Source organism: Siniperca chuatsi, linkage group LG11, assembly GCF_020085105.1.
Source record: "Siniperca chuatsi isolate FFG_IHB_CAS linkage group LG11, ASM2008510v1, whole genome shotgun sequence".
In the NCBI taxonomy this organism is placed as follows: Eukaryota; Metazoa; Chordata; class Actinopteri; order Centrarchiformes; family Sinipercidae; genus Siniperca; species Siniperca chuatsi.
Genome location: NC_058052.1, coordinates 1,925,808 through 1,953,609, shown reverse-complemented (window position 1 = coordinate 1,953,609; position 27,802 = coordinate 1,925,808). Strand labels below are relative to the sequence as shown.

The following is a 27,802-nucleotide window of genomic DNA, read 5'->3' as shown; positions in this document are numbered from 1 at the left end:
TCTTAATCTCCAGAATTAGTTATAACATTCCCTGCTGGACTGACTGTAGTGCAGACAATATAAACATTAATTCCCAGTTCTGATCTTTTTGTCATTCTCTACATTTATAACTGAGATGATTTACCTTTTTAATTGAAGCCATCCACTTTAGACAGGTGTGTGTGACTACGTACTATGGGATAGAATTTGATAAAATGGGCTAGTACATCAGACTAACTTCATTCATAAGGGAGCTAGAAGAGCTAGGATAGGAATCTATTGAAAAGCTGAATTTTTTTGAAAATAAGCCTCAGTTATATAATCAGCTTATTTTAACACTAGAAAAACTGATATATTACTTTAAAAAATTGTGATCATGGAAGAACCTCCATTATATTAGTGTTAGGCCCATGAATGCAATGTCTTTAATTAAATATCTTTAAATAGTCAGAATTTGCCTAATGTGTCTGCAAACTGGTATATTGATTTTACTGTAAATATAAACTTTAATCAGTTTATAATACTGTTAGAGCTGCTAATAATTTGGTTGATAGATTCTCAGCCATATGTTTTTTCCACATTACACTGTCACATTCTGAACCCTTGTATATTAGCATGTTCATTGTGTGTTTACTACAGGTTTACCTGAATCCCTAAAATGGCATACCGTGTTTGTATTGTACATATACCATTAAGACAAAACAGGTGCAGTCACATGTATGTTAATCCCAGTTAACAATCCTAAGTGTCCCCTGTCTTTTTCTTTCTTTTTTTTTTTTTTTTTTTACAGAGAATTGTTGTCTTATTTGTATGAAAGAATCTGTGTACCCTTGTTATAGGAAGAGGAAGCAACAGCTGAACCAGCTGTGGGTGATTTGACAAGGCAGCCTCACAAGAGAGTTACGCTCACTGTTTGCTCTTTATATCTGTGAATATTCCCTGTCATCTAATGACCCCTGTGTCCATCCTGTAACCCTCTCAATAATGAGAGGCTGATCACAGCATATGTCAGACATGTGCAGTACCAGTTGATATGACTTGTAAGAAAATAAGACCAAGCTACAGAATTTCATCTCCTGTTTTCCTTTTCCAGGCATTAGTAGACCACTTTGAAGACAAGAACTGTCCCGTGACCGAGCGGCTCAAAGTCTTCTACTGCTGCCAAGCCCCGCCCAAATGGGCTGTCCAGGTATTTTCAAGATCACATACCAAATTTGAATGTTGGGCATTTTAACAAATAGAGAGAAAATGTATACAATGACTACCACTCAGTTCACTTCTCTGTGAATCTGTAGTCATCAGATGTGGTGGAATTAATTTTTCAAGAAGGGGGTGCAAGGCATCATATTTATAGACCACATACCACTATTCCCACTGTATCAGGTGCAAACCATGTTAACATTCTGATGTTTATGAGGTATTTGTTTAGCATGGTCTTAGTTTAGTGTGTTAGCATGCTAATACGCATACAAAGTCCAGCTGAGGCTGTGGGAATGTCATTAGTTCAACAAGTATTTGGTCATAAACCATCTGATAGTTGAGACATTTAACTAAAAACTGAAAATGGCAACCTGCTGGTGTTGTTAGAGGTTAAGTCAGAGGATCAAGCCAGTAGGGTTTACTATGGGAACCTTTGAATGTCATTTAAAAGTGGTATGGCAATCCATCTAATTGATATTTCAGTCTGGACCAAAGTAGTGGGCTGACCGACTGACCAGCATTACCGTCCCTTCAGCCACTTGCAACGCTAATAACAGTAAAAGATGGGTAGAGGCTTACTTCCACAAATCAACTGTCTCAACTGTTGTTACACACGGCAAAATTTAAACAACCAATCAATATAACCTGTCTGGCCTCAACCTCTGCAACAACTATTGGTTGGTCCATCCAACACATTGGTTCACAACAGGATATCTCCACAATAACTGACCATAATGTCAATTTGCTGTTGATAGTTATGTTCCTCGCAGGATGATGCCTGATGATTTTGGTGACCCCTTGACCTTCTGTCTTAACCAACCATAGTCCAAATTTCTCCTTGGCCAACATGTCAAAAACGTCTACACAAGACATATTAAAATCTAATGGGCAGATTGCAATTACATTGACAGAGTACATTAATGCTTCTCCAAGGACAAACCCTCAAGACAAAATGTCAGCTTTGCACGCATGATGTTTTATAATCTAATTAGCAGATTACATTTTTACACCCACAACTGGTAGGACATAAGAATAGCTAAAACATCAGTACAGTGGTGTGCAAAAGTGTTTGCCTCCTTCCTGATTTCTTATTTTTTTGCATGTTTGTCACACTTAAATGTTTCAGATCATCAAAAAAATTTAAATATTAGTCAAAGATTTTCAAGCATGAACTGCCTTTTTAAGGTCATGCCACAGCATCTCGATAGGATTCAGGCCAGGACTTTGACTAGGCCACTCCAAAGTGGCCGGCCACTCCTGGGAAGGTTCACCACTGTTCTATGTTTTCGCCATATGTGGATAATGGCTTTCACTGTGATTCACTGGCGTCCCAAAGCTTTAGAAATGGCTTTATAACCTTTTCCAGACTGATAGATCTCATGATGTCTAGCTTTTGAAGATCTTTTGGTCTACTTCACTTTGTCAGGCAGGTCTTATTTAAGTGATTCTTGATTGAAAACAGGTGTGGCAGTTATCTGGCCTGGGTGTGGCCTTGAGAAATTGAACTCAGGTGTGATCAACCACAGTTAAGTTATGTTTTAACAGGTGGGGTGATCACTTTTTCACACAGGGCCATGTATGTTTGGATGATTTTGTTTTCCCTTAATAATAACAAACTTCATTTAAAAACTGCATTTTGTGTTTATTTGTTATCTTTGACTAATATTTAAATTTGTTGGATGATCTGAAACATTTAAAAAAAAAAAGAAATCAGGAAGGGGGCAAACACTTTTTCACACCACTGTAGCTCTCTAGATCCCCAGGGTTTTGTTCTGGTTTTTTTGGGGTTTTTTTTCTTTAGAAATGTATCGAATGAATGTGATTAATATTACTTAATTCTGCATTTCTAATGGAATGCAGATAAATAGTGGAACTGTGGAACTTCAGAGTCTCTCTCATAATTTAAATTCTCTGACCCTCTCAAGAACACACTTGGTTTTTGCCAGGCTTCTGTAAATATTCACTTGTTCCCCACTCCATATTGGAGTAAAGAGAGTATTTATTCGTTATTATACTGGTGTCAAGACCTTGATGAATTGCAGTTAATAATTAATTTTAAAAAACAATTGACCCTTTGCTTACTCTTGCAATGCCTGTCAAGCTTTCCAATATAGCACTGCACATATGCAGTTTACAATGTAACCAATTTCAGATTTACCACTGGAAATATATGGTAATTTCTGGTACAATGGGTCCTTGACTTCTCATTTTTACTCGGTGACCTTGGATTTTTCAACCTGAATTGACAACTGGCAGATTTGTCAGTTGTAGCTAGCTAACTTACATACTCTCTGTGAGCTGGTTGAAAACTGTCTCCATCTAACTTGAATGAAAATTATATCCCTGCAAGCGGACTTAAATATATATTTGGTGGCTACATACAGTACATGGTGTCTTGCTAAGTCAATGCTGTGTTACCATGCAAAATGCTAAAGCTAATAGGACTCAGGTTTTTACTCAGGTAAAGAGCCAGCATCCTCACCTATGAATGCATATAGTAGACATGGAAATAAAGCAGCATTCTTCTTGTTTTGCAGGGCTATATAGAGCTAGTTATCCCTAGTATCATAAGAAGACATGCATAATGCTGTTCAGATTTTTACTAGCTTTACTACCTCCCACGCAATGGATGTTCCATTCCTGAGCAGGGCCTTTTCTAATGTCACCTTGGGAACCCACAAAATAAAGTAGTTAGGCAATGCAATGCTTACTTTTGGCCTTTGAAGTAATGCTAGGTCTCCACTGTAGGTAGTAAGCTAGTTAGCCAGCATGCTAATGTTAGCGGCTTATGTTAACACACTGTGTTAACATAAGCCGTGTGTGTTAACACACTGATAAACACACTGTTTAATCCATTACTTATACTTTGGCTTTTGTAATTTCGGTTTTGGGAATAAAAAAAGACATAGCCTTCCAAACTCTTTAGATGTTAGAGTGTTTCTCTTACTAGTGCTCCTTTGCACACCAGTTCAACATGTGGAGAAATCCAAAGCTTAAATGCTGTGAGTAGTTACAGTTTCTAAGCTTTGATTGGAATATCACTGTTGGGTCAATTACAGTCTCAGTCTGACTTGCTTTCAGTTAGAAAATGTTCATTTTCTGTATTTTGTGTGATCCTAAGTTTTGCTCATTGTGCAGAAGGTGACAACTCTGAAGCAACGGGGGAAAATTTGATTTTGTGACACATTTGCTGAACCACAAAGCATCATAAGATCTACAGAGACAAACATTTGACACTATAACACAACCCAGGATAGAGAGCAGAATAAAATGGAAAGAGCAGTAGGTAGTATAAGCATTAATAGAAAGATTTAGACTTGTCCAAGAGATTGAAGGAGGAGGAGTGTTGGAGAGAGGGAGTGATCGGTTGGGGAGGAGACATCACCCAGGTGGCATGTAATAACTGATAACAGCAATAAAGCTGGAACTGAAGAGTCCCATTTGCCACCTGAGGACTTGAAAGTGGGTTGATGCAGAGGATTACAGCAGGCGCTGTGATGCATTTTCTCCACACTGGAGAACCTTGGCCTACATGTAACAAAACACTGAAGGCCTTTTTATGGCTGGGGGTGGGTTTGTGTGTGTGTGTGTGTGTGTGTGTGGGTTGGGCTTTGTTTTGATAAGAAACCATTTCATTTTTATGCTGTCGGATTGAGGGCATTCTTTATTCAGTTCATACTGTTGGTTTTGCACATTACAGGCCTGTAACTACACATCACATACAGTATATTTTATATTACTGCTGACCATTTTATAAAGCATGCAATTTTATAACTGACTTCCTACATTTCAGGCAGCCATTGGTTTTCATACATTTCACAGTGGTATAAAAATCTACTTTGAAACATACAGGACTGTAGATAGGTAATACAATAAATGTCCTTGTCATCACTTTAGTGATGTGGCTCTAGACTGAAATTTCTCAAAAAATATTGGATGGATTGCAGTGAAATTTTGCATAGACGTTCATGGTCCCCAGAGGATGAATCCTACTGACTTTGGTGATCCCCTGACATTTCTTCTAGCACCATCAGCAGGCCAAAGTTTTCACTTATCCAGTAAAATATCAACATTTAGTTGTTGGATTTGCACAAAATTTTGTACAGACATTCAGGATTCCTAAACAATGTATCCTACTCTGACTTTGGCAATCCCCTGACTTTTATTCTAGAGCCATCAGCAGGTTGACCGTGAAATACATCAACAACTATTGGATGGATTGCCATGAAATTTGGTTCAGACATTCATGTCCCTCTGAGGGTTAATTGTAATAAACGTGGTGATCCCCTGAACTTTCTTCTAGCGCCATCATCAGGTCAAATTTACCTTTTTTTTATGCAAACAATTATAATGGCTACATTATGATGTGCTGGTTAGCAAATCTTAGCATGCTAAAATGCTAAGCTAAGATGATGAACATGGTAAACATTATGCCTGCTAAACATCACCATGTTAGCATATTTTCATGCTAACTTGGTGAACATGCAGAACATGGAACACTGTAGAGCCGCTAGCATGTTTGTAGCATCTTAGTCTTGTTTTCTCCTGCTCTACAGAAACAGCTGGCCAGCCTGTTGACGGACCTCGGCTGCATCAGTTCAGCTCTGCTCATTTATGAAAAGCTGGAGCTCTGGGAGGATGCAGTTATCTGCTATGAGAGGCTGGGCCAACATGGCAAGGTATACACACAACCACACACATACACACAGAAAGACAAACCGATCCAGCGGTAGTACTACATGTACATTTACCAACTTACGTTTTATGACTGCAGGCTGTTCTGATCTGTTCTTGCCCTGAACTAGAAAGGTGTAACTAAAAGAGTGACTACTGAATGTAGGTAACAGTGGTAACATTTTGTTTGCATTGATCTTGTATTTAAAAGGCCAAACATGCAAATCAAACAAAGATAATACTCTTTGCTTATGTGATGGACAGTGGTGTGAAAAAGTGTTTGCCCCCTTCCTGATTTCTTATTTTTTGAAGACTTTGGAGTGGCCTATTCAAAGTCCTGACCTGAATCCTATTGAGATGCTGTGGCATGACCTTAAAAGGGCAGTTCATGCTCGAAAACCCTCCAATGTGGCTGAATTACAACAATTCTGCATGATGAGTGGGTCAAAATTCCTCCACAGCAATGTAAAAGACTCACTCAAGTTATCGCAAACACTTGATTGCAGTTATTGCTGCTAAGGGTGGCCCAACCAGTTATTAGGTTTAGGGGGCAATCACTTTTTCACACAGGGCCATGTAGGTTTGGATTTTGTTTTCCCTTAATAATAACAACCTTCATTGAAAAATTGCATTTTGTGTTTACTTGTGTTATCTTTGACTAATATTTAAATTTGTTTGATGATCTGAAACATTTAAGTGTGACAAACATGCAAAAAAATAAGAAATCAGGAAGGGGGCAAACACTTGCACACCACTGTATATGCACTGTCACATGATTAGCCCCACAGAATATCTTAGGGATATTGTTTTGGCACCTGCTAGATAACCATCCAGACCATGAAACTGGATACCATGGACTATGGCTAACATTTTATTACCCACATCCCCATTGTGCAGACTGGAATTGTACAAATGTCCAATTTATTGTATTTTTATTAACATTCATATGCACAGTATGCATACATTCAGCATAAAATGCATGCGTTGTATAGCCACCCACACACACAAGCTCAAGGAATATAGTTTGCATACGCATTCATATAGGTCAGTAAACACAAGGCCCAATAGCTACCTGTGTTTGTGTGCAAAGGTATATCCACATAAACATATAAAACCAGCCACCAGTGTGCCCAATCAATCTAAATTTGGTATTGTGGTAATAGGATATGGAAAATTTTAATTTGTATCTGGATCTGCATTAGTCATGTGCCTGATTTAAAAACAATTACAATAAGTACAGTGGTTCATGAAAAAAACAGGGCATTTTGTTTTCACATTTTTGCTATCTCGCACCATAAACTAATCACTTGCTTCTTTGCTCATGGTCTTATTTTCCACTAAATTTAATTGATATCCAAACTTTTTGAGACATCCTGCTAACTAAACAGGGATTCAGACCGAAAACGGCCCTTCATTAAAACAACGTAGGGGACTGTGTTGGTGGGGGTGTGTGTTGTTTAAGGTACCAGTGACACCATGAAATACAATCCGGAAGACCCGCCGTTGTTTTGCCAGAGCCCTCTACATTGGTACCTCCGTTCTGCCACCAGACTGGCCTCATTCAAATGAATGAGAGAACTGCGTTTGTTCATGCAGTGCTCGGTTTGAACATGGTCTAAAATACATATTGTACAAGCAATTTCAAAGCATAGTCTCCTTGGCAGGGGTAATAATAATTAAACAAAAAAGAGGATAAAATAATAATAAATAATCCAACAAAGACAACAGATAGATCAGTTTCGAACACAGCCATATAAAATTCCACAATTCACCACATAGCTACACATTGACTGGGGACAAAATTGGATACAGAACAAAAAAGTGAAGTTAAAAAGTTGTTACATTCAGTCAGAACTGAAACACTTTGTTTTCAATTGCTTCCAGTTCATTGCAGTAATCGACTATGCAAATATAAATGAAGCAAACATAACTTTGTTCATGATTTTTTTCATTTATGGTGTCAAATCCCAAATGCTTCTTCACATTACTTCTCAAATGGTGTCATCATTATCTATTCAGCATGGCTGGCTAGATTGCTCTGTTTTACAATGCCTATACAATGTATAGAACAGTGGGGTTTCTTGTTTCCAGGCGGGATAGGCTCTTGGCCCAACGTCAGCCCTCTGACAGAAGGATTCAGCAAAGGCATGCAGTGAAACTCTCAGCTCTATCATGCCTCAGAGGCCCTCAGTGATTAGACTGGCACACTTAACATTCTAAATCAAGATACAGGGATTTGGAAAGAGAAAACAATCTATTCATTATCCCGTCCTCACAACAGTATGAGCCTCAGCTCGTCCAAGAGTAATCCAAAGCATGTAGTGGCATGGTGAGGTGCAACAATGCCACACGTGCCACAGGTGATTTGACAGTCACTTTATTTGTAACATAATCCCTACATTAATTTTTCTCTGTGTTTATCTGTCAAACTTTATTCTCAATTCCCCTCTGTTGTGCTTTTACACCTCATTTTCTTCCCATTACTCTGTCCATTACTGTCTTTGTTGTTCATGTTCTTTCTGGACTTATTACCTGTTTCACTTTTTCGCTCTGTTACTGCTACATCCCAAACACTGCCCTACCATTCTTTACATCTTTCCCTTCATCCCTCACTTTCCTTGTTGTTTTTTCCTCTTACAATGACTGTCTCCTTCATTCTCCATCACCTGACCTCCCCTCTTCTTTACTGTCCATTTGCTCAGGCCGAAGAGATCGTTCGCAGGGAGTTGGAGAAGAAGGAGACGCCCAGTCTGTACTGCCTACTGGGAGACATATTGAGGGACCATCAGTACTATGACCGGGCGTGGGAGCTGTCAGGCCAACGCAGCGCCAGAGCCATGCGCTCCAAAGCCCTGCTGCACCTCCACAACAAGGAGCTCCAGCAGTGTGTCAACTGCTTTGAGCAGTCGCTCAAAATTAACACCATGCAGGTACAAGCAAAGTACTGACGTTATTGGGTTTAAGTTTAATTTGATGATAATGAAATGCCAGGGTATGGGTGTGTTCATACTGTTTTGCTGTTTTGATACATACACATTTTTTCAAAATTCTGCCATTGTATTAAATTAATATAAGGAGTGGAGATGATCCTTGATTCTACCATCTAGATTGGTTTGGGATGTAGCAGCGAATGTTGAATAAATGATCTAAATCTATCTCTGGCTTTCTAAAACAAAGTACACAAACAAATATTAGCTTACTGTGGGGGATATTGTATCTGTACCTTGATCTAACCCCAGTATTGACAGAAACCATCCATCCACCAATTTTCTGCCACTTGCTGGGTTGCTTTGATATTAGGCTAAGCAAAGTAGCCTAGCTGTCCCTCTCTCTAGCTACTTCCTCAAGCTAGATGATCCCAAGGGATTCCCAGGCCAGATTTGATACATAATCCCCCTTGGGTGTTCTGGATCTACCCCAGGGTCTCTTCCCAGATGGACGTGCCTGAATTGTCTCCACAGGGAGGCTTCCACCTCATGTCTGAAGCACTTAGCTTCCTCCGCAGCCTGGAGTCGAACATCCTCTCAAAGGGTGGAATCTAAATTCAGCCGCTTGTATCCATGATCTCATTCTTTTGGTCATTACCCAAAGCTCATGGTTATACTTGAGGTGAGGTTTGAACTTAGATCAATTGATCAAGAAAAACGTAGAGTTTCCATTTACCAGACAGAAACCAGTAATACTGAAAGCAGTGAACCAAATTGCAAACAGTCCAGGACTAGGGTTTATGACTAAATACCTGCAAAACTATGACATTCCTATTAGCCTCAGTTGTACTTTGTGTTTATTGCTAATGAGAAAATATTAACATGCTAACATCATAAACAAACATGGTGTTAGTGTGAACATGGTAAACATTATATCTGTATAACAGGTATAAAATGTTTACATTGTCTAGCATGGCTGTGGAGTCTTAGTCTTGTTAGAATTTAAATAATCAGTTTTTCTTGCTAACAAACAGTTTGGAATCTTTTGGAAATATCTGTGCATACATTTAATACTTGGATTCGCTTTTACTGTTTCGTGTGTGTGTTTGGACAGCTCGGTGTGTGGTTTTCCCTCGGTTGTGCCTACTTTGCCTTGGAGGGCTATGAGGGAGCTGCCAAGGCTTTCCAGAGGTGTGTGGGACTAGAGCCAGATGTAAGTGCCAACATACACACACATGCAGAACAGAATTTCACTATTACTACTACTACTACTATCACTTATTAGCAATCTCTCACTTTGACACTCCTGTTCCTTCATTCACAGTCCTTATCTACAACATACACACAGTGCTTCTGGAAAGTATTCACAGCGCTTCACTTTTTCCACATTTTATGTTACAGCCTTATTCCAAAACGGATTAAATTCATTATTTTCCTCAAAATTCTACAAACAATACCCCATAATGACAATGTGAAAAAAGTTTGTTTGAAATCTTTGCAAATTTATTAAAAATAAAAAACGAAAAAAATCACATGTACAAGTATTCACAGCCTTTGCCATGACACTCAAAACTGAGCTCAGGTGCATCCTGTTTCCACTAATCATCCTTGAGATGTTTCTACAACTTGATTGGCGTCCACCTGTGGTAAATTCAGTTGATTGGACATGATTTGGAAAGGCACACACCTGTCTATATAAGGTCCCACAGTTAACAGTGCATGTCAGAGCACAAACCAAGCCATCAAGTCCAAGGAATTGTCTGTAGACCTCTGAGACAGGACTGTATCGAGGCACAGATCTGGGGAAGGGTACAGAAACATTTCTGCAGCATTGAAGGTCCCAATGAGCACAGTGGCCTCCATCATCCGTAATGGAAGAAGTTTGGAACCACCAGGACTCTTCCTAGAGCTGTCCGCCCGGCCAAACAGAGCGATCTGGGGAGAAGGGCCTTTGTCAGGGAGGTGACCAAGAACCCGATGCTCACTCTGACAGAGCTCCAGCGTTTCTCTGTGGAGAGAGGAAAACCTTCCAGAAGAACCACCATCTCTGCAGCACTCCACCAATCAGGCTCGTATGGTAGAGTGGCCAGATGGAAGCCACTCCTCAGTAAAAGGTACATGACAGCCCGCCTGGAGTTTGGCAAAAAGCACCTGAAGGACTCTCAGATCATGAGAAACAAAATTCTCTGGCCTGATGAAACAAAGATTGAACTATTTGGCCTGAATGGCAAGCGTCATGTCTGGAAGACACCAGGCACTGCTCCTCACCTGGCCAATACCATCCCTACAGTGAAGCATGGCGGTGGCAGCATCATGCTGTGGGATGTTTTTCAGCGGCAGGAACTGGGAGACCAGTCAGGCTCGAGGGAAAGATGAATGCAGCAATGTACAGAGACATCCTTGATGAAAACCTGCTCCAGAGCGCTCTGGACCTCAGACTGGGGCGAAGGTTCATCTTCCAACAGGACAAAGACCCTAAGCACACAGCCAAGATAACAAAGGAGTGGCTACAGGACAGCTCTGTGAATGTCCCTGAGTGTCCCAGCCAGAGCCCAGACCTGAACCCGATTGAACGTTTCTGGAGAGATCTGAAAATGGCTGTGCACCAACGCTCCCCATCCAATCTGATGGAGCTTGAGAAGTCCTGCAAAGAAGAATGGGAGAAACTGCCCAAAAATAGGTGTGCCAAGCTTGTAGCATCATACTCAAAAAGACGTGAGGCTGTAATCTGTGCCAAAAGGTGCTTCAACAAAGTATTGAGCAAAGGCTGTGAATACTTATGTACATGTGATTTTTTTATTATTTTTTTTTTAATTATTTTGCAAAGATTTCAAACAAACTTCTTTCACGTTGTCATTATGGGGTATTGTTTGTAGAATTTTGAGGAAAATAATGAATTTAATCCGTTTTGGAATAAGGCTGTAACATAACAAAATGTGGAAAAAGTGAAACGCTGTGAATACTTTCCGGATGCACTGTACTATATACACACTGGCCAAAATGTCCTGACACACACACACACACACCATGCAGCAGAACCCACTTGTTTGATGAGGTCTTAAATGGTCACTCTTCACACCACGTGGAACCCTATTGACAGCCTCAGTGCGTATTTCTGTGCATACTTGAAAATTGCATTTTCCCTACCATTCTTCTAAATGGTCTATTCTCTACGACTCTTCCTTACTACCCCCCCTTCTTTCCCTCTTTTTTCCCCCTCCTCCTTTCAGAACGCAGAAGCGTGGAACAACCTCTCTACAGCCTACATTCGCCTCCGAAAGAAGTGAGTATGAGTGTGGTGTGTTGCTTGTTAGCACTGGTAGTAAGAGTGTGTCAGGTAATAGAATGGATTGAGTTTTGTTTGGAAATCACTTCAAGGTAAGTTGTCATGGATCATCGTGTTGGGAAAATTTGACCTGATGGTGACTCCCTAAACTTTCCTTTATCACCACTAACAGTATTAGGATTTATCATCTGTAGACCATGAATGTCTAAAGTAGAGTTTATGGCAATTTGTCCAGCAGTTGTTTAAGTTACTGACATTTAGTTACACAAAAACATTGCCATTTACTACTCATGTACTAGATCTACACTCAGTGGTCACCTACCTTAGTTACACCTTTTTTAGTTCTAGGTAGAGAACAGCCTATATTGTTTTTAAGATTTCTCTATAACAGTAAGTATTCATGATTAAATAAGCAGTAGTTTGTAGCAGAAGTTTGGAAAAACAGTCAACAACAGTTAAAAACTCAGCTAATCTTAATCAGGACTGTGTGGGTGTGGTGTGGACAGATAGTGATGGCAACATAAGCAAACAACTCACCAACTGTCATCACTTTGATTCAAATGTTGCTAATATTGTTTTTTCCAAACTGAGCACCGCCCACTTGAAACTAGTGGGAAAACCATAGTTAAAACAAAAACTACAGAAATAAAATAACCAAAACTGTTTCAACTTTGGCATGTGTTCATGTAGGACTCTCTTGCTCAGTGGAAGAAGCTGATTGAAAGAATCCGTTTTTAGAGCCTTCAACTCACTGTCATGTTGGTCGAACTTGAGGTGACTTGTGTGCTTTGTGACATGACGTGTTATCCTGCTGGAAGTAGCCACTGAGAAAATGGGTACTCTGTGGCCATAAAGGGTAGCATATGTTCAGCAACAATACTCAGGTAGGCTGTGGCATTTAAACCATGCTCAATTGGTATTAAGGGGGCAAATTTGTGCCAAGAAAATATTCCTAACTTCATTACACCACCACCAACCACCAGCCTGAACCGTTACAGGGAACAGGCAGGATGGCTCCATGGATTCATGTTATTTATGCCAAATTCTGACTCTACTATCTGCATGTGGCAGCAGAAATCAAGATTGGTCAGACCAGGAGACATTTTTCCAACCTTCTACTGTCCAGTTTTAGTGAGCCTGTGCCCACTTTAGGCCCTTTCTGGATCTTAGCTGACAGAAGTGGAACCTGCTGTGGTCTTCTGCTGCTGTACATGGTCCACTTAAAGTTTCAATTAAGATATTTGCATTAACGAGCAAGAGTACAGGTGTACCTAATAATGTTGTCACTGAGTGTATTTGGATCCTTTTTTTGCAGTTTTACTGGGTAAGAGAATTATGTCCACTGCAATTTAGGGAAACATGAAAATAGACAAAACACAAGCAAATGAAGAAAACATCTTCAATACTTTGAAAACACGGTTTTTACAAAGAAAAAATGCTGCAAATACATAAAACACAAGAAAATAAATAAATGCTGCAAAATGTAAACAGATAATCCTTGTGAAGGTTCCAAATCAAAGGAATGTATGGGACAAAGTGATGTTCTTCAATCAAGCCTTTCTCGAGTACTTTATGGCTTTAGCTGTGGAAACACGTGTTCATGTTCATACAGACAGGGCTTGTTGTGTTTTTTCCTAGCAGAGAAGGCTGTGACAGTACAGAGGTATCCAGTGAATCCTGAGTGTCTCTGAGCCTTTGTTCACATCAGACGCATGTGCTTTCAGGCCTGACATTGAAAAGCAAAGCAGAAAAGCTTCTGTTAATACCTGGTTAGCACCACTGCCAATTCAGCTGAAGCACTTTTTAACTTTAAACGTGAGTCGTGCTCATTCACTGCTAACTTTTTTTCTTTGTCTTTCTTTTCCTGTCTGTCTCCTCCTGTCACACTCATCATTGACAGAAACAAAGCCTTTCGTACCCTGCAGGAAGCCCTGAAGTGTAACTACGAACACTGGCAGATCTGGGAGAACTTTATCGCTGTGAGCACTGACATTGGGGACTTTGCTGAAGTCATCAAGGCCTACCATCGACTGATGGACCTCAGGGAAAACTACAAGGACATTCAGGTAAAGGACTGCACTTAATATCATCTTAGGTGACATTATAACTCACTCTCTTACAATATGTAGTGCAAGGTAATTAATGTGTCATACAGCTGTGACTCTCGAAAGTAATCCCTGGAGTACCACACACAGGAGGTCTTTATAAAAGTGAAAAGACAAAAGAGTTAAGAAGGAATAGTGAGTGCAATGTTAAGATTTACCTAAATCAATTCTGAGTTTGGTAAGTAAGTAAAATAAAATGAGCCTGTGGGTCTGTTTTATATTGCCCACCAGCTCCTATATACAAAGCTTCAAATCGCAATGAAAGATATATATTTTTATTTTTTTTACAGGGATGTTAATGTTAAATCACTTGTTGAGTTAATCTTTTTTTAACACTTAATTTCAGTTCATACCCCCTTCACAAATTCAAAAATACATTCATACCCAAACCTCACAGCTTTTATTTTGGTAGATGCAGTTAAGTTACCTCTGCCTACTTGTGCATACTTTTTATGGCAAAGTACCGTACCTGGTAAGCTACCAATAATGCAATAGCGCTAGTCAGTCACAGTAGTTCGTCTCGCTAGCTGTCTTGCTATCTATGAGCCTATGCCAACAAGCTTGCTAAATGACAGTTGGCAAGCTGGGAGACTTGAGACAGACCCCTACGACCTGCAAGGCGAGAAAATGAGTAAAACTGTGATTTGAACAATGCAAAAATTTTAAAATGTAAAAATGATTATCATGCGTAGAACAATCTAAGGACTAACCTCCCCTCCAAAATATGACATTATATCCATTATGAATATTCATGCAAACAGTAGCACAGCTCAATGCCATTGTAATTATTAGACAACAAATGTAATTTTCATAAATCAGTTCCTACTGAAACTAAATCATCAAACCCACAGTGGTCTAGATAACATTGTAACAGCTCATACAGCCAGTAGCGGTCAGCCGGCTGTAAACATACTAGCAGATTAGTTTGTTAGTGATAGAGCTAACAGCTTTAATAGCTTTACTGTGTTTATCTCTTTGTAGAGAGTTTTCCAAGTTTTCCAAGAACAGTTATGGGTAGAGATATCTCAAGCTGATCCTAACTGGCATATTTTAATGGATCGTGTTGGCTAAAATAAAGCAGATCCGGCCAGCTAACTTCCGGTTTAGCCCTCCGCTAACTTGAATGGGGATGAGACAATTTAATCGTGTGGCTCTTCTAGACTTTCTAAATATTATTGGACCAAATGGGTCAAATTCTGATGCATGGGTTTCTGACGCTCAAAAGAACGTATCCACCGTTTTACAGCAACTTTTTTCACAATGTAAGTCTATGGAAAAAAGTATTTTTGGGCCAGTGTGCATCATGTGACGGACCTGGAAGTTGTAATTCCATGGTTTGGCCACTATGTCAAATTGGCTTCAAAGACCAGTAGTGCAAAAGCAGCAGTAGTGCAAAAGTAGCTCTAATGCAACTTATCATTAGCAAAAATTCAGGTAGCATTTTCTCATTTTTAGCTGTCGCTGACCGTCGCTTTCACCAGTCAAAATGACAGATGTCGCCGCAGGCATGTCATACCAGCTATCACTAATTAATGTTAATTCTGTGAGCAACTTGGTAACAGTTGTGTGGTGGTTGAAGTGCTCTCCACAAGCTGGTGTCTGTACTCAGCCAAAGATAATTTGTGAGGGAAGAACCTCCACACTGTAATGGTACGTGTCCACAGGATCCGTCATTTCCACTCCTCCCATTAATTCTATGTGTCTATGTAAGCAGCCCTGTAATGCATTCTGGTAGCGTTGTGGTGCATTTGGAGCATGGATGTATAAAGAGAACTGGATACGGCGCCGCCGCTCAGCCAATTTTTTTCCAGTGGCCACTCGCAGTATTGCAACGAAAAATCCCCCTTATGAAGCATTTTCCCCATAGACCTCTATTATAAAAGAGACATCTGTAAAACTGTTGACAGGACACCTCAAACTGCAAACAAGGTCAATTATGACTCTTTCTATTAGAATTTGTGATCCATGGAGGTTTTATATTTGTTAAACTTTTCTCAAGTCGAGAAAAGCTATTTAAAAATCACAATGTAAAGTGTAAGGGCCGAGTGTCAACTTGTGAACTTGGGGCCAGCGGGTGAAACACTACTGCGCATATTCAGTGGGCCGCATACCCCGGAAGTAAAGAAAGGAAGCTAGAAAATCCTTTTAACGTATGCCCCAGGTGAACAATTCTCATTAGAATGAATAGGCGGCATCTTTGGGTCCGGTATCTAGTTCTAATATCACTTCCATGGTTTCTAGAGACGGGGTGTCATGTTGGCCACTCCGTTTTCATAAAGTTGAGTCTAGGCTACTTCAAATCAGGGGCATCCAGCGCGACTCGCAGCCTCTGGAAACTCCCGAAAATGTTTTAAACTAACCATTGTCGATCTAAAAGGACAATAGATTGAGCAACTGCATGGCTTATTTCTCGCTTCAAATGTTTTCAGAAACACATTTCGTGTTGGTCCAGTTTGAAATCCAGGAGCAGACAGCACACGAGTGAAAGCGTTCGTCGAATCAGGTGCAGCAAGGAAGTGTTTCCTGTTCCAGGGAAGGAAATAACCTGTCAATGATCTATTCTGACACACCAATTAAGCCTCCGAAGCTGGGAAGCAGAACAACCTCTTGCGTCTAAAACGCCCCTGTACCATAACACCGCTGTACAATCGCGAGTGGACTGAGTGTTTTTGTAGTTCCAACAATTCCAACACAGTAATACCTCTTCTCGCTAGCTGATTGTGTCATGTCAATTTCAGGAGTCACATTCTCTTGGTTAATCTTTGATATCATATCAATAATTTAAGCTTATAAACTTAATGTTTTTGAATCAGGACCTCCAGTATTTGGATCCAGTAAATTAAGGTATGTCAGATTTAGTAGTTACATTGGTATTCCAATATTAAAGGACTCGGATTGGGGCATCCCTAATTACGGACTTCTTCACTGTTTACCTTCTTGTACAGCACAAGTAGACAAGCTAGCAAGGCCACCGAAAACTAGCTTACTGACCTTCAGCTGTCTCCAGCTGTCAAGGGACTCTTGCTTTGCAGGTCACACCAGTCTGTTGAGTCTCCCTGGCAAGCTAGCTAGCTTGCTTGCTAACCAGACAATAAGTACACAGTTCATTCCACTTCAGAGTTTGTAAAAATAACAAGATAGCTATATATTGTCTTCTCAGTGTGAAGTAAGTACTCTCTGTGGAAGGCGGACATTGATGCAGAAAATATACAATACTTGCTTTTGTAAATTCACCATATGGGTGAAAAATGTTTTAGCGTATGCCTATATTGTAGATGAAAATAATTTATCATTAGCATTGTAAATAAAGCTGTAAATTTTATTTGAATACGAAACTTGGATAAGGATGAAACCTGGTACATCTTTAGGTTCTTCAGAACATCAACTTAAAATATTGTCAACACTGAAGACTCACATTTGTGACATAGAGGGATAAAAAAAGTCTTTATAATAATAGTTCACTGAAACTGAAAATTCTGTCATTCTACTCTTTGGTGAGTGTTTAGAGCTTTGTGTAGGTATAGGTAATATTTGCTGTCCAGTCACATAATACACCCAGCTGGTAAAATCCTGTCAAATGACAAACTGTTTATTCTTTCCCGTAGTGCTAAGTAATCTTTTTCACTGTGGTCATATGTGCAGAGTCATTATCAACAACTGATCGAAAAACCACTCTTAAGCACGTCTCAGTAATTTCACACCCACCAATGCATTCTAAGAGGAAAATTAATCATTGTCTTTGAATAAACAAACCAAACAGCCAGCGGTAGCATTTCAGGATTATTAATTCTCTTCTTCAGCCCTGTAATAATTTTAGTCTTTTAGTTTTGAGCAATTAACTTTAAAGATGACATTTTCCAGCCCAGTGGGACTGATTGTAATCACAACTTCTGGCTCAGAAAGACATCCTGTGTTCTTGGGCCAAATACGGTAACTATCTCAAATTCACGTTTTTTGAGGGTAATTGCAAAATATTTTAAATTATGTTTTTTTCCTTTTAGTGTATCCCTGTCTTTCTCGTTTTAGGCAACTTTTCACCCGGCATGTTTATTTATGCTGGTCGTGTTGCGATCAGTCATATCAATTAGGCTGTAAGATGTAAAAGCACACAAGTTCAGCAGCAGCCTCCATGCTCCCAGTAGATCACTTAGTAAATGTTAGTAAAAGGAAATTGGCTTTGCTCTTTTTTCCTTCTTCTCATTTTTTAAATCTCTTACAACAGAAATGCATTTACAATGTAATATCACTGACATTCTAACAGAGACAGCTTCCAATTAGGTCCAATAGTTGTGAAGTCTGATACTGTTAAATCCACATGGAATCTCAGATTTCATTAATAGTTTAGGAGTACTGTAACATGGAGTATTTCTCTAAATTATCAATAGTCATATATTTTAGCCATTATTACAGGGTGGGTGGGACAGTCTCCCTCTCACTAAGATTGCATACAGTGCATCCGGAAAGTATTCACAGTGCTTCACTTTTTCCACATATTATTATGTTACAGCCTTATTCCAAAACGGATTAAATTCATTATTTTTCTCAAAATTCTTCAAACAATACCCCATAATGACAACGTGAAAGAAGTTTGTTTGAAATCTTTGCAAATTTATTAAAAATAAAAAACGAAAAAAAAATCACATGTACATAAGTATTCACAGCCTTTGCTCAATACTTTGTTGAAGCACCTTTGGCACCAATTACAGCCTCACGTCTTTTTGAGTATGATGCTACAAGCTTGGCACACCTATTTTTGGGCAGTTTCTCCCATTCTTCTTTGCAGGACCTCTCAAGCTCCATCAGGTTGGATGGGGAGCGTTGGTGCACAGCCATTTTCAGATCTCTCCAGAAACGTTCAATCGGGTTCAAGTCTGGGCTCTGGCTGGGCCACTCAGGGACATTCACAGAGCCACTCCTTTGTTATCTTGGCTGTTTGCTTAGGGTCATTAATCTGTTCTGTTCTGTTAATCTGATAATCTGTTCTTTAACAGATATAGTAGTGTGCATGCCCCAGCCTGCATGCTACCTGTTGCCGTAGCTCCCTCTCGTCGTCTTACTTTTTCCAACTTTTAGCTTTCCTTTTTCTTCCAAACTTGAGTAACTTGTGTGTAAGTATAATTTAAACTACGCTCTTTACGAAAATGAGAGTAGAAAGTGTTTTAGTACTTTTTTTTGCCGTGGAACTTCTTCTCCTGCTACTCGGTCAGGGCACTGCTGCAGATCAGCTGTTTGGCCACATTGTTTACACCAGGGAACAGCTGATCGCGCTGAAGCCGAGCGGCATGGTGCCCAGGACAACCGATGTCCCCACTGAGATCAGGAGGAGAACACACCGAGGATGCAGAGGTGGAACGAAGCGGCGAGGGAAGAGAGAGGGGTGCAGATAAAAAAGACTTAAGAACAAGAGATTTAAGCTGTGTCTGCCTTCTCTCGTAATGGGCAACGTGAGATCGCTGGCGAATAAAATGGACGAGCTAATGGCGTTAGCCCGGAGCCAGACGGAGTTCCGTGAGTGTAGTTTGATGTGCTTCTCAGAGACTTGGCTACACCAGAATATCCCGGACCATAACGTTTCCATCGACTGCTTTCAGACTGTTCGGGCCGACAGGGATCACACCGGGAGCGGTAAGCATAAAGGCAGCGGGCTTGCTGTTCTAGTTAACAACAGATGGTGTAACCCTGGTCACGCTACTATCAAGCAGAGTATCTGTAGCCCGGACATTGAACTGTTAGCTGTGGGACTCCGGCCATATTATCTGCCACGTAAATTCTCACATGCCATTGTTGTGGCTGTTTACATCCCCCCCTCTGCTAACCCGGCATCGGCGTGCAACGCCATTCACACTGCCATAGCACAACTCAACACCCGAGTGCACTTCAATCACCCAGTATGTGAATTGTCCTATTAAAGAGGAGAGGACACTGGACCTGCTGTATGCTAACGTTAAGGACGCATACAGCTCTTCCCCCCTCCCCCCCTGGGTAGGTCAGACCACAACCTGGTTTACCTCAAACCCTATTATGTCTGGTTAAAAGGCAGCCTGCGACCACAAGGACGTATGAGACACTGCAGGAATGTTTTGAAGTGACAAACTGGGATGTACTCTGTGAACCTCATGGAGAGGACATTGTTGGGCTCACTGAGTGCATCACTGGCTACATTAACTTCTGTGTCGACTGCAATGTCCCAACTAAGATGGTCCATTGCTATCCAAATAACAAACCGTGGGTAACAAAGGATATCAAAGACACCTGAATGCCAAGAGGAGGGCCTTTACTGATGGTAATAGGGAGGAGGTGAGGGCTATCCAAGGAGAAGTACAGGAGGAAGCTGGAGCGGAAACTCCAGCAGAACAACATGAGAGATGTCTGGAGCGGCATGAAGAGCATCACTGGCTTCAGACCGACTGGCAACAGAGGAGTTGAAGGCAGCTTGGACAGGGCCAACAAACTTAATCTGTTCTTTAACAGATTCGACACACCGGCTTCTGCTCATCCTCCCTCTAACTCAGCTGCTGTCAGACTTCTTTGTGTCCACTACTCCCCCTCCCCCATCTTCCTGGGAGATTCCTACACCCCCAAACTGGCTATCAGGCTAACGGCCCTCTTCACACTACTAATGACTCCCCCTCCCCGACTGTAACCTCTGCTGTGTAGCAGCTGATGAAGCTCCACTCAAACAAGGCTGTAGGCCCCGATGGAGTTAGCCCCGGGGTGCTAAAAGCCTGTGCTTCCCAGCTATGTGGAGTCCTTCAACATGTCTTCAACCTGAGCCTGAGTCTTCAAAGGGTCCCTATTCTGTGGAAGACTTCTTGCCTCGTTCCTGTGCCGAAGACGCCGCGTCCCAGTGGCTCCAAGGACTAGACCGGTGGCACTGACCTCCCACATAATGAAGACCCTGGAGAGACTGGTGCTGGAACAGCTGCGGCCCATGGTCAGACCCCTCCTAGACCCCCTTCAGTTTGCCTACCAGCCCAAGCTGGGAGTTGAGGATGCCATCATCTTCCTGCTGAACCGCATCCACACCCACCTGGACAAGCCAGCAAGCACGGTGAGGATCATGTTTTTTGACTTCTCCAGTGCTTTCAACACCATCCAGCCAGCCCTGCTGTGTGAGAAGCTGGCAGCGATACAGGTGGATGCCCTCCTCGTGTCCTGGATTGTGGACTACCTGACTGGCAGACCACAGCACGTGCGCCTGCAGCACTGTGTCGGACAGCGTAGTCAGCAACCCTGGGGCCCCTCAGGGGACTGTCCTCTCTCCCTTCCTCTTCACCATCTACACCACGGACTTCAGCTACCACACAGAGTCCTGCCACCTTCAGAAGTTTTCTGTTGACTCTGCTGTGGTGGGATGTATCAGCGGTGGTGATGAGTCTGAGTACAGGGCTGTGGTGGGGAACTTTGTCTCATGGTGTGAGCAGAACCATCTGCAGCTCAATGCAACAAAGTCAAAGGAGCTGGTTGTGGATCTACGAAGGGCCAAGGCACCAGTGACCCCGGTTTCCATCCAGGGGGTCAGTGTGGACATGGTAGAGGATTACAAGTACCTGGGAGTACACATGGACAATAAACTGGACTGGGCTAAGAACACTCAAGCTGTTTACAGGAAGGGCCAGAGCCACCCCTATTTTCTGAGGAGGCTGAGGTCCTTCAACATCTGCCGGACCATGCTGAAGATGTTTTATGAGTCTGTGGTGGCCAGTGCTATCCTGTATGCTGTTGCATGCTGGGGCAGCAGGTTAAAGGTAGCGGACGCAAACAGACTCAATAAACTGATCCGTAAGGCCGGTGACATTGTGGGGGTGGAGCTGGACTCTCTGGCGGTGGTGTCAGAGAGGAGGATGCTGGCCAAACTACACGCCATCTTGGACAGTGTCTCCCACCCGCTCCATGACGTGCTGGTCAAGCAAAGGAGTACCTTCAGCGGAAGACTTATCCCACCAAAAAGCACCACAGAGCGCCACTGGAAGTCATTCCTGCCTGTGGCCATCAAACTATTTAACTCCTCCCTCTAAGGGTTAGTCTGTTTGACCCTAGGTCACTAAACTGGACATTGAGCATTACATCTCCGCCATAATTAATAATAATTGTGCAATATTCTGTGTACTACTCCCGTGCAATATTAGTTTTCCCATGTTAGTTTTTCTTATTTATTGTATTGATGTTATATACCTCTATTACTCTTGACAGTACATCAGCGGAGCACCTCCGCTTATTACTATGACTTATTACACATTTGGTGACACTGTATTTTATACTGTACTTTCATCATCAACCAGTAAACCCACTTGGTACTCGACACTTAGTTTATCTTATACTTATACCGACCTGATACTTAATTTATTTTCTGACCTGTTTTATAGTGTTTATAGTGTATCATATCGTTTTCTAGTACTTCTCCTGTGTGCACTGACGTAAAGGCAAGCTACTGTAACAAAGAGTTTCCCTACGGGGATCAATAAAGTATTTCTGATTCTGATTCTGAACAGCATTTAAAATGGTGGAATTTCAGAGCAAAATCAGTTCACTTCAATGGATTTCCTATGATCAGTGGGTCAGCTTGCAGGGGCAAAGTAAATCTGCCAAATCATTCAACTTTGGTGAACTTCCAAATTTGAGCCGTTGACCAATAACAAACCTTAACAGTCCTAATATGTGATGGAACAGAGAGCCGTATAGTTGAAAACAGAGGGAGCTATAGTAGCTTATATTAGCTGTTTTGTTACACTCACATATACAGTATACTGTATGTAACCTTGCTCTGCAGTAATATAAACAGATCCACAAAAGGTCTGTAGAAAGTTTTGAGACAAGAGTCTGCTGTATAAAAATGTGTCTTGAATTAACTGAATGAACTCCAGTTAGCAAGTCCAGTTAGCGACCAAGCTAGCTAGCTAACTGGCAGTTATCAAGCTAGCAATCTTTAATATCTATTGAGAGCAATTGTGACTGGCTAGCACTAGCATGTTCCCAGTTGACTCGCATGTTAGTGGTTAGCTGGCCAGCTACAGTACTTCATCAACTAGCCCTGCCAGAAAGCTTTTGGCACCACCTATTTCACAAGGATGCACAGATTAACTTCACTGTACCAGTTTTGGTGTGACCAGGCCTTAAGCAGCCATTACACTCCACATTACGAAAGTGTTGAACAGAACAAACAACAAACTCATGTGTGACACAATAATCTCAACATAAAGATCCACTAACTGTTTTTTTCTAGTATCATGAATATTCCCAGCAAATTACTGTACATTGCAAGTTGGCCAATAGTTGTTGAAATTGAATTGAATGATCAATCACTTGGATGGACCAAATGACCAACCAACATCTCCATACTTTGTCATCCTGCTAATGGGGTATATGCATCAGGAGTACGAGGTCCTTGCGTTTACTCCATTCCTGTGCAAACCATAAAAACATTTTTCCATCCAGGTTGAGTTTTTTATTTATAATTTGTTGCCAGATGTAATTCTCCAAATACACACATGCTCACATTATGACATTTTTAAGCTAACCTAGCTAACACTGAACATCAACAGTCCAATGACAGGTTTTTTTTAAATGTCTTTCTGTACCTGAGACTACTGTGGCGCAATTATACCAACCTTCCCAGTGTTTGATACTTTGTACCAAAGGACAAATAGAGTAAAAGCAGTGTATTTTTACATCAAAATGTTATTTTAAATCACTGTTTTTCTGTGTAGTGCAGCTTTAATTAGTTATACCACTATCCCCTCTACCCTGCCTTCCTCAGTGAAACAAAGCTGTCAAAACTTCACCTCAAAACGTCACATAAGTCTCTTTACTTCAAATGACTATTCCATTTTTACCCTTCTATATTTTACTAACATCTATCTCGCACCTTTAAATGGTGTTCTGCATAAATAGTGTTGTCCTCCTTTTAACTACATAATCAGATCAGTCACATTTTTAGAAACAACATTTCTGCTCCATTGTATTTCATATTTTTCTTGCCTGTGGTTGTTTTTAGTCCAGGCACAGAGCATGAGAGTTGGAGCATTAGTGGAGAGATGGTGGCAGGGGCCACCATGAATGTGTATAGGGCTGGTGACAGACGTGCTTTGACTGTGTTGTGGCTGATAGATTTCAAAGGAGCTGAGGGTCACATGGCTCAGCTTTGTGCCTCATGGGGTTAAATGAGATACACTGGAACCTTACAGTTACACACACACACACTCAATCACACACATGCAGTATACACAGAATCCCTTGAGGAAAAAAAGTGAGTTTTTCTTCTTTTCCATTGTTGTGATCTAAAAGTAAACTTCAAAATGAGCTTCATAGAAAATTCTGGCCTGTCAGTTGTGTCATTCTCCTTTTTTCTCAACAAAGAGGCTATTACTTTTCCACTTAATTTCACACTCTGGATCCAGCACGAGTCTGAATAAGTCATCCATTCAGTTTTCACCCTTATATGTCACTTTTTACCAGAGATGGACAGCATAGGGGGATACATCAAACAAAGTCGTATTTAGGGATTTAATCATACTCTCATGACAGGTTGCATCAAATAGACTAGCATCAAAGACACTCATATATTACACACAATGCGTGTGTTAGCCTTTGCACCAGTACCTTTGGCCTCTTCTGTTTAGAAAACATAGAAAATATATGCCCAGATATGTCACTGAGAAGCCAGTTTCCAGCAGCCTGTGTGCTGAGGTGTGAACAGAATGGAGGATGTGGCCATCAAAACTCCTGTGGCATCTTGCATGTCTGACATGACGTTACAGAGTTGGCGTGCTTTGAAGCCTTCCAGTTGATTTACCTTAATTGTCACTTCAGTGAAAGGTCTCCCAGTCACACAACAAAGAAGCCTGGCAGATAGTTCATTAGTTACAGGTGGGAAGTGGAGAGCTTAAAGATAGGGTATTTAAGGGTGATGACAGTGGGTTCATCCTTCCATCTACTGTGTCTATGCACTGACTCTCACTCATGCTTGTATTACTGTAATTACAAAGTATTACTTTAAGGCACGCTTCATTGGCTGCATTTCTTCCTTAGTTCTTCAAGTTATAATCCTTACGATTTCAGTCCTGGTTGATTTGGCAACACCCATGATTACCGTGGCAACAGCAAATGTAGCTTAATTCTACAGCAAACTCCTTTGCAAAAATGAAAAATGATCTGCTGATGAAAAAATACTGAAAATGACCCTTGTCTTGTTTTGTAGATGCATTTTTGACGAACAATCTCTGTCAGTGCTAACCGTGGTGACAAACACATTATGCTTCCTATGGCTGCTTCACAATAAAAGCAACCCTGTGTTTGGCCAGTTGAACGCTTTTAATGTGAAGCAGCTACAGTAGGATGCTCAATTTGCATTAGCTGTAACTTAATACAGCTCTGACACAGTTTAAAGAGAGTGAACAGTTAACAGTGAAGTTGTTATCATCAGATAAAATTACTCTGGATTACATGCTGCATTGTTTTCTGAGAATCCGTTGTGCTTAGGTAGACAATCTGAATCCAGCATGGGGATGGCGGACTCAGCAACTAGCAATAAAAAACTACTATGTAGAGAGATAATTACTGAATTTAAATACACTGAATGGCTATTTCAGAAAAAATGCCAACCATAAGTAATATCAAAATTGGGGTTTGATTTCATAAAAATCTTAAGAATTATAACGTTAACCTGTTTATAAATTTTATTCTAACCTAATACCACAAACCCAAATCCTAAAGCCACTTTCTGTAGGTTTACTTGTCATGGGCAGTACAACTGATGTCTGTAAATACAGTATAATTTTCTCCATGGTGAGTAAACTGATCAACAGTTATCACGGCTTGGGCTTGGAGACTACATCTTTTTAACAGAAAGTCTGTGTTATAAATCGGACATGGAGTTTGAAAGATGTGGGTGTTTACCAGGCAGGAAGGGGTCTAATGAAAGATGCTATCAAGTTGTGTTGGAAATTTTAAGATCCAGTGTTTTCGAGCTTGACCCATACAAGGGACTAAAAGTCAGAATATCTTGGCCTCTGCTGCTTAAATTTTGCCCTTTCTTTCTTTACTTTTTTCAAAATCTGTCTCGGGAGTCTCCCAACTTTATGGAAGTACAATACTGAAGTGTCCCTTTAATCAGAATCAGAATCAGAAATACTTTATTGATCCCCGTAGGGAAACTCTTTAACGACGAGACGGAGCTACAGCAACAGGCAGCATGCGGGCTGGCGCATGCGCACTTTTAATTAATAAAGTAAGTAAGCACTAATTGGTCCAGTCTGGGGATCAATAGGCGATCGTTTTTTAAGAGAAAAGGGAAAAGAAAAATTAAGAAACACTGTATATAAATTAGTACCTAAAGACTACAAATTCATTATTTAGCATTCTTTATGCCATACAGCACAGATATACACCATAATAAAACAGCCAAATTCAAATGTATATTGTGGGGGCTTGTTTTATGGAAATAAAATCAATAAAATAAAGCACATGTATTGCCTGAAGGCATTATATGATTTTGCCCTTTGCTGATGGCATCACAGCATTAATCTGAGGCTGAAAGTAGTCCCCAGCGAATGCAGTGTTTCCTCATGTTTGAATATCATTTACTTAAAACTACAATGCCCAGCTGTTTTAGGAAATTATTGAAAAAATAAACCAATATATTTATGAGCTGTTTTTAAAAATGTAGGTCTTCATTAAATAGGCAAATAAGCTTGGGGTGGAGTGCTACTGTCAGGATAGGAAAGTCAGAGTATTGAGACAGACTAACACATCGTTAGGTTTGGTCTTTGCATGGGATTTGTTGACATGAAGAGATTATTGAATAATGCCAGACTAATCCTTTAAAAGCTTTGCACCAACAATCACAGGGAGGCTTTTATTGTGAAGCAGTTACAGGAAATGCAGTGCATATGTCACCAAGGGTAGCATGGACCAAGAACACCAAGTTACAGTCTGCCAGCCTCATTCATGATGAAAGGTCAACCTAATTTATATGTTAGTTTTGGCACCTGATTTTAGATTTAGTTTTAGTCTTTTGACAAAAATTTGTTTTTGTCAAAATTTGATTCATTTGATTTTTTTCAGTTTTACAGTGCGTGCATAATTATTAAGCAAGTCTATAGTCTGGACAAAAAATATTCCCATAACACCCTCAACCATATTAGCTGAAACATTGATTGGGTAGTATCCTTTTCAGGTGATCTGATCACTTGATTGAGAGAGGATATGGCTTAAAGTGAGCCATACCTTTGCACAATTATTGGGCAGCTTTTTGCTGCTGGTAAAATGGGCCAAAAAAGAGACCTAACACACACAGAAAAGACAAAAATTAAAAAATGCCTTTCAGGATGCAAAACAATTGAAATAGCCAAACTGTTAAAGCAGGATCACTGCACAATTAAAAGCTTCGTCAGTGACAGTCAGTTAACTCGTGCACCATGAGCCTGTGGCCCGGTCATTCTCTCTCCCTTCCACATTTCCTGTCTTTCTGCTATCACTTTCAAATAAAAGCAGAAATGCCAAAATAAATAAATAAAAGTCCTCCAGCAGCTCAAAGTGCATTAATCCTCCCTTTCCCGGTAGGCTTTTAATAAGAAACGTATGCAGGAAGGGGTAAGTTTCATTGAGTAGCATAACAGCGATTTTAAAAAAAA

General features: G+C 40.7%; 1 protein-coding gene across 1 annotated transcript in view; it reads left to right on the top strand.

Annotated features, from left to right (window-relative positions):
* Nucleotides 1-27,802, top strand: part of ttc27 (tetratricopeptide repeat domain 27) — a 126,775-nt gene that overhangs the window by 79,102 nt on the left and 19,871 nt on the right. Inside the window, exons 11-16 of the mRNA XM_044214343.1 lie at nucleotides 1,073-1,168; nucleotides 5,736-5,858; nucleotides 8,556-8,783; nucleotides 9,895-9,993; nucleotides 12,011-12,063; nucleotides 13,967-14,132. Of these exons, the coding sequence (XP_044070278.1) occupies nucleotides 1,073-1,168; nucleotides 5,736-5,858; nucleotides 8,556-8,783; nucleotides 9,895-9,993; nucleotides 12,011-12,063; nucleotides 13,967-14,132 (765 nt within the window). The remainder of the gene's footprint in view (nucleotides 1-1,072; nucleotides 1,169-5,735; nucleotides 5,859-8,555; nucleotides 8,784-9,894; nucleotides 9,994-12,010; nucleotides 12,064-13,966; nucleotides 14,133-27,802) is intronic.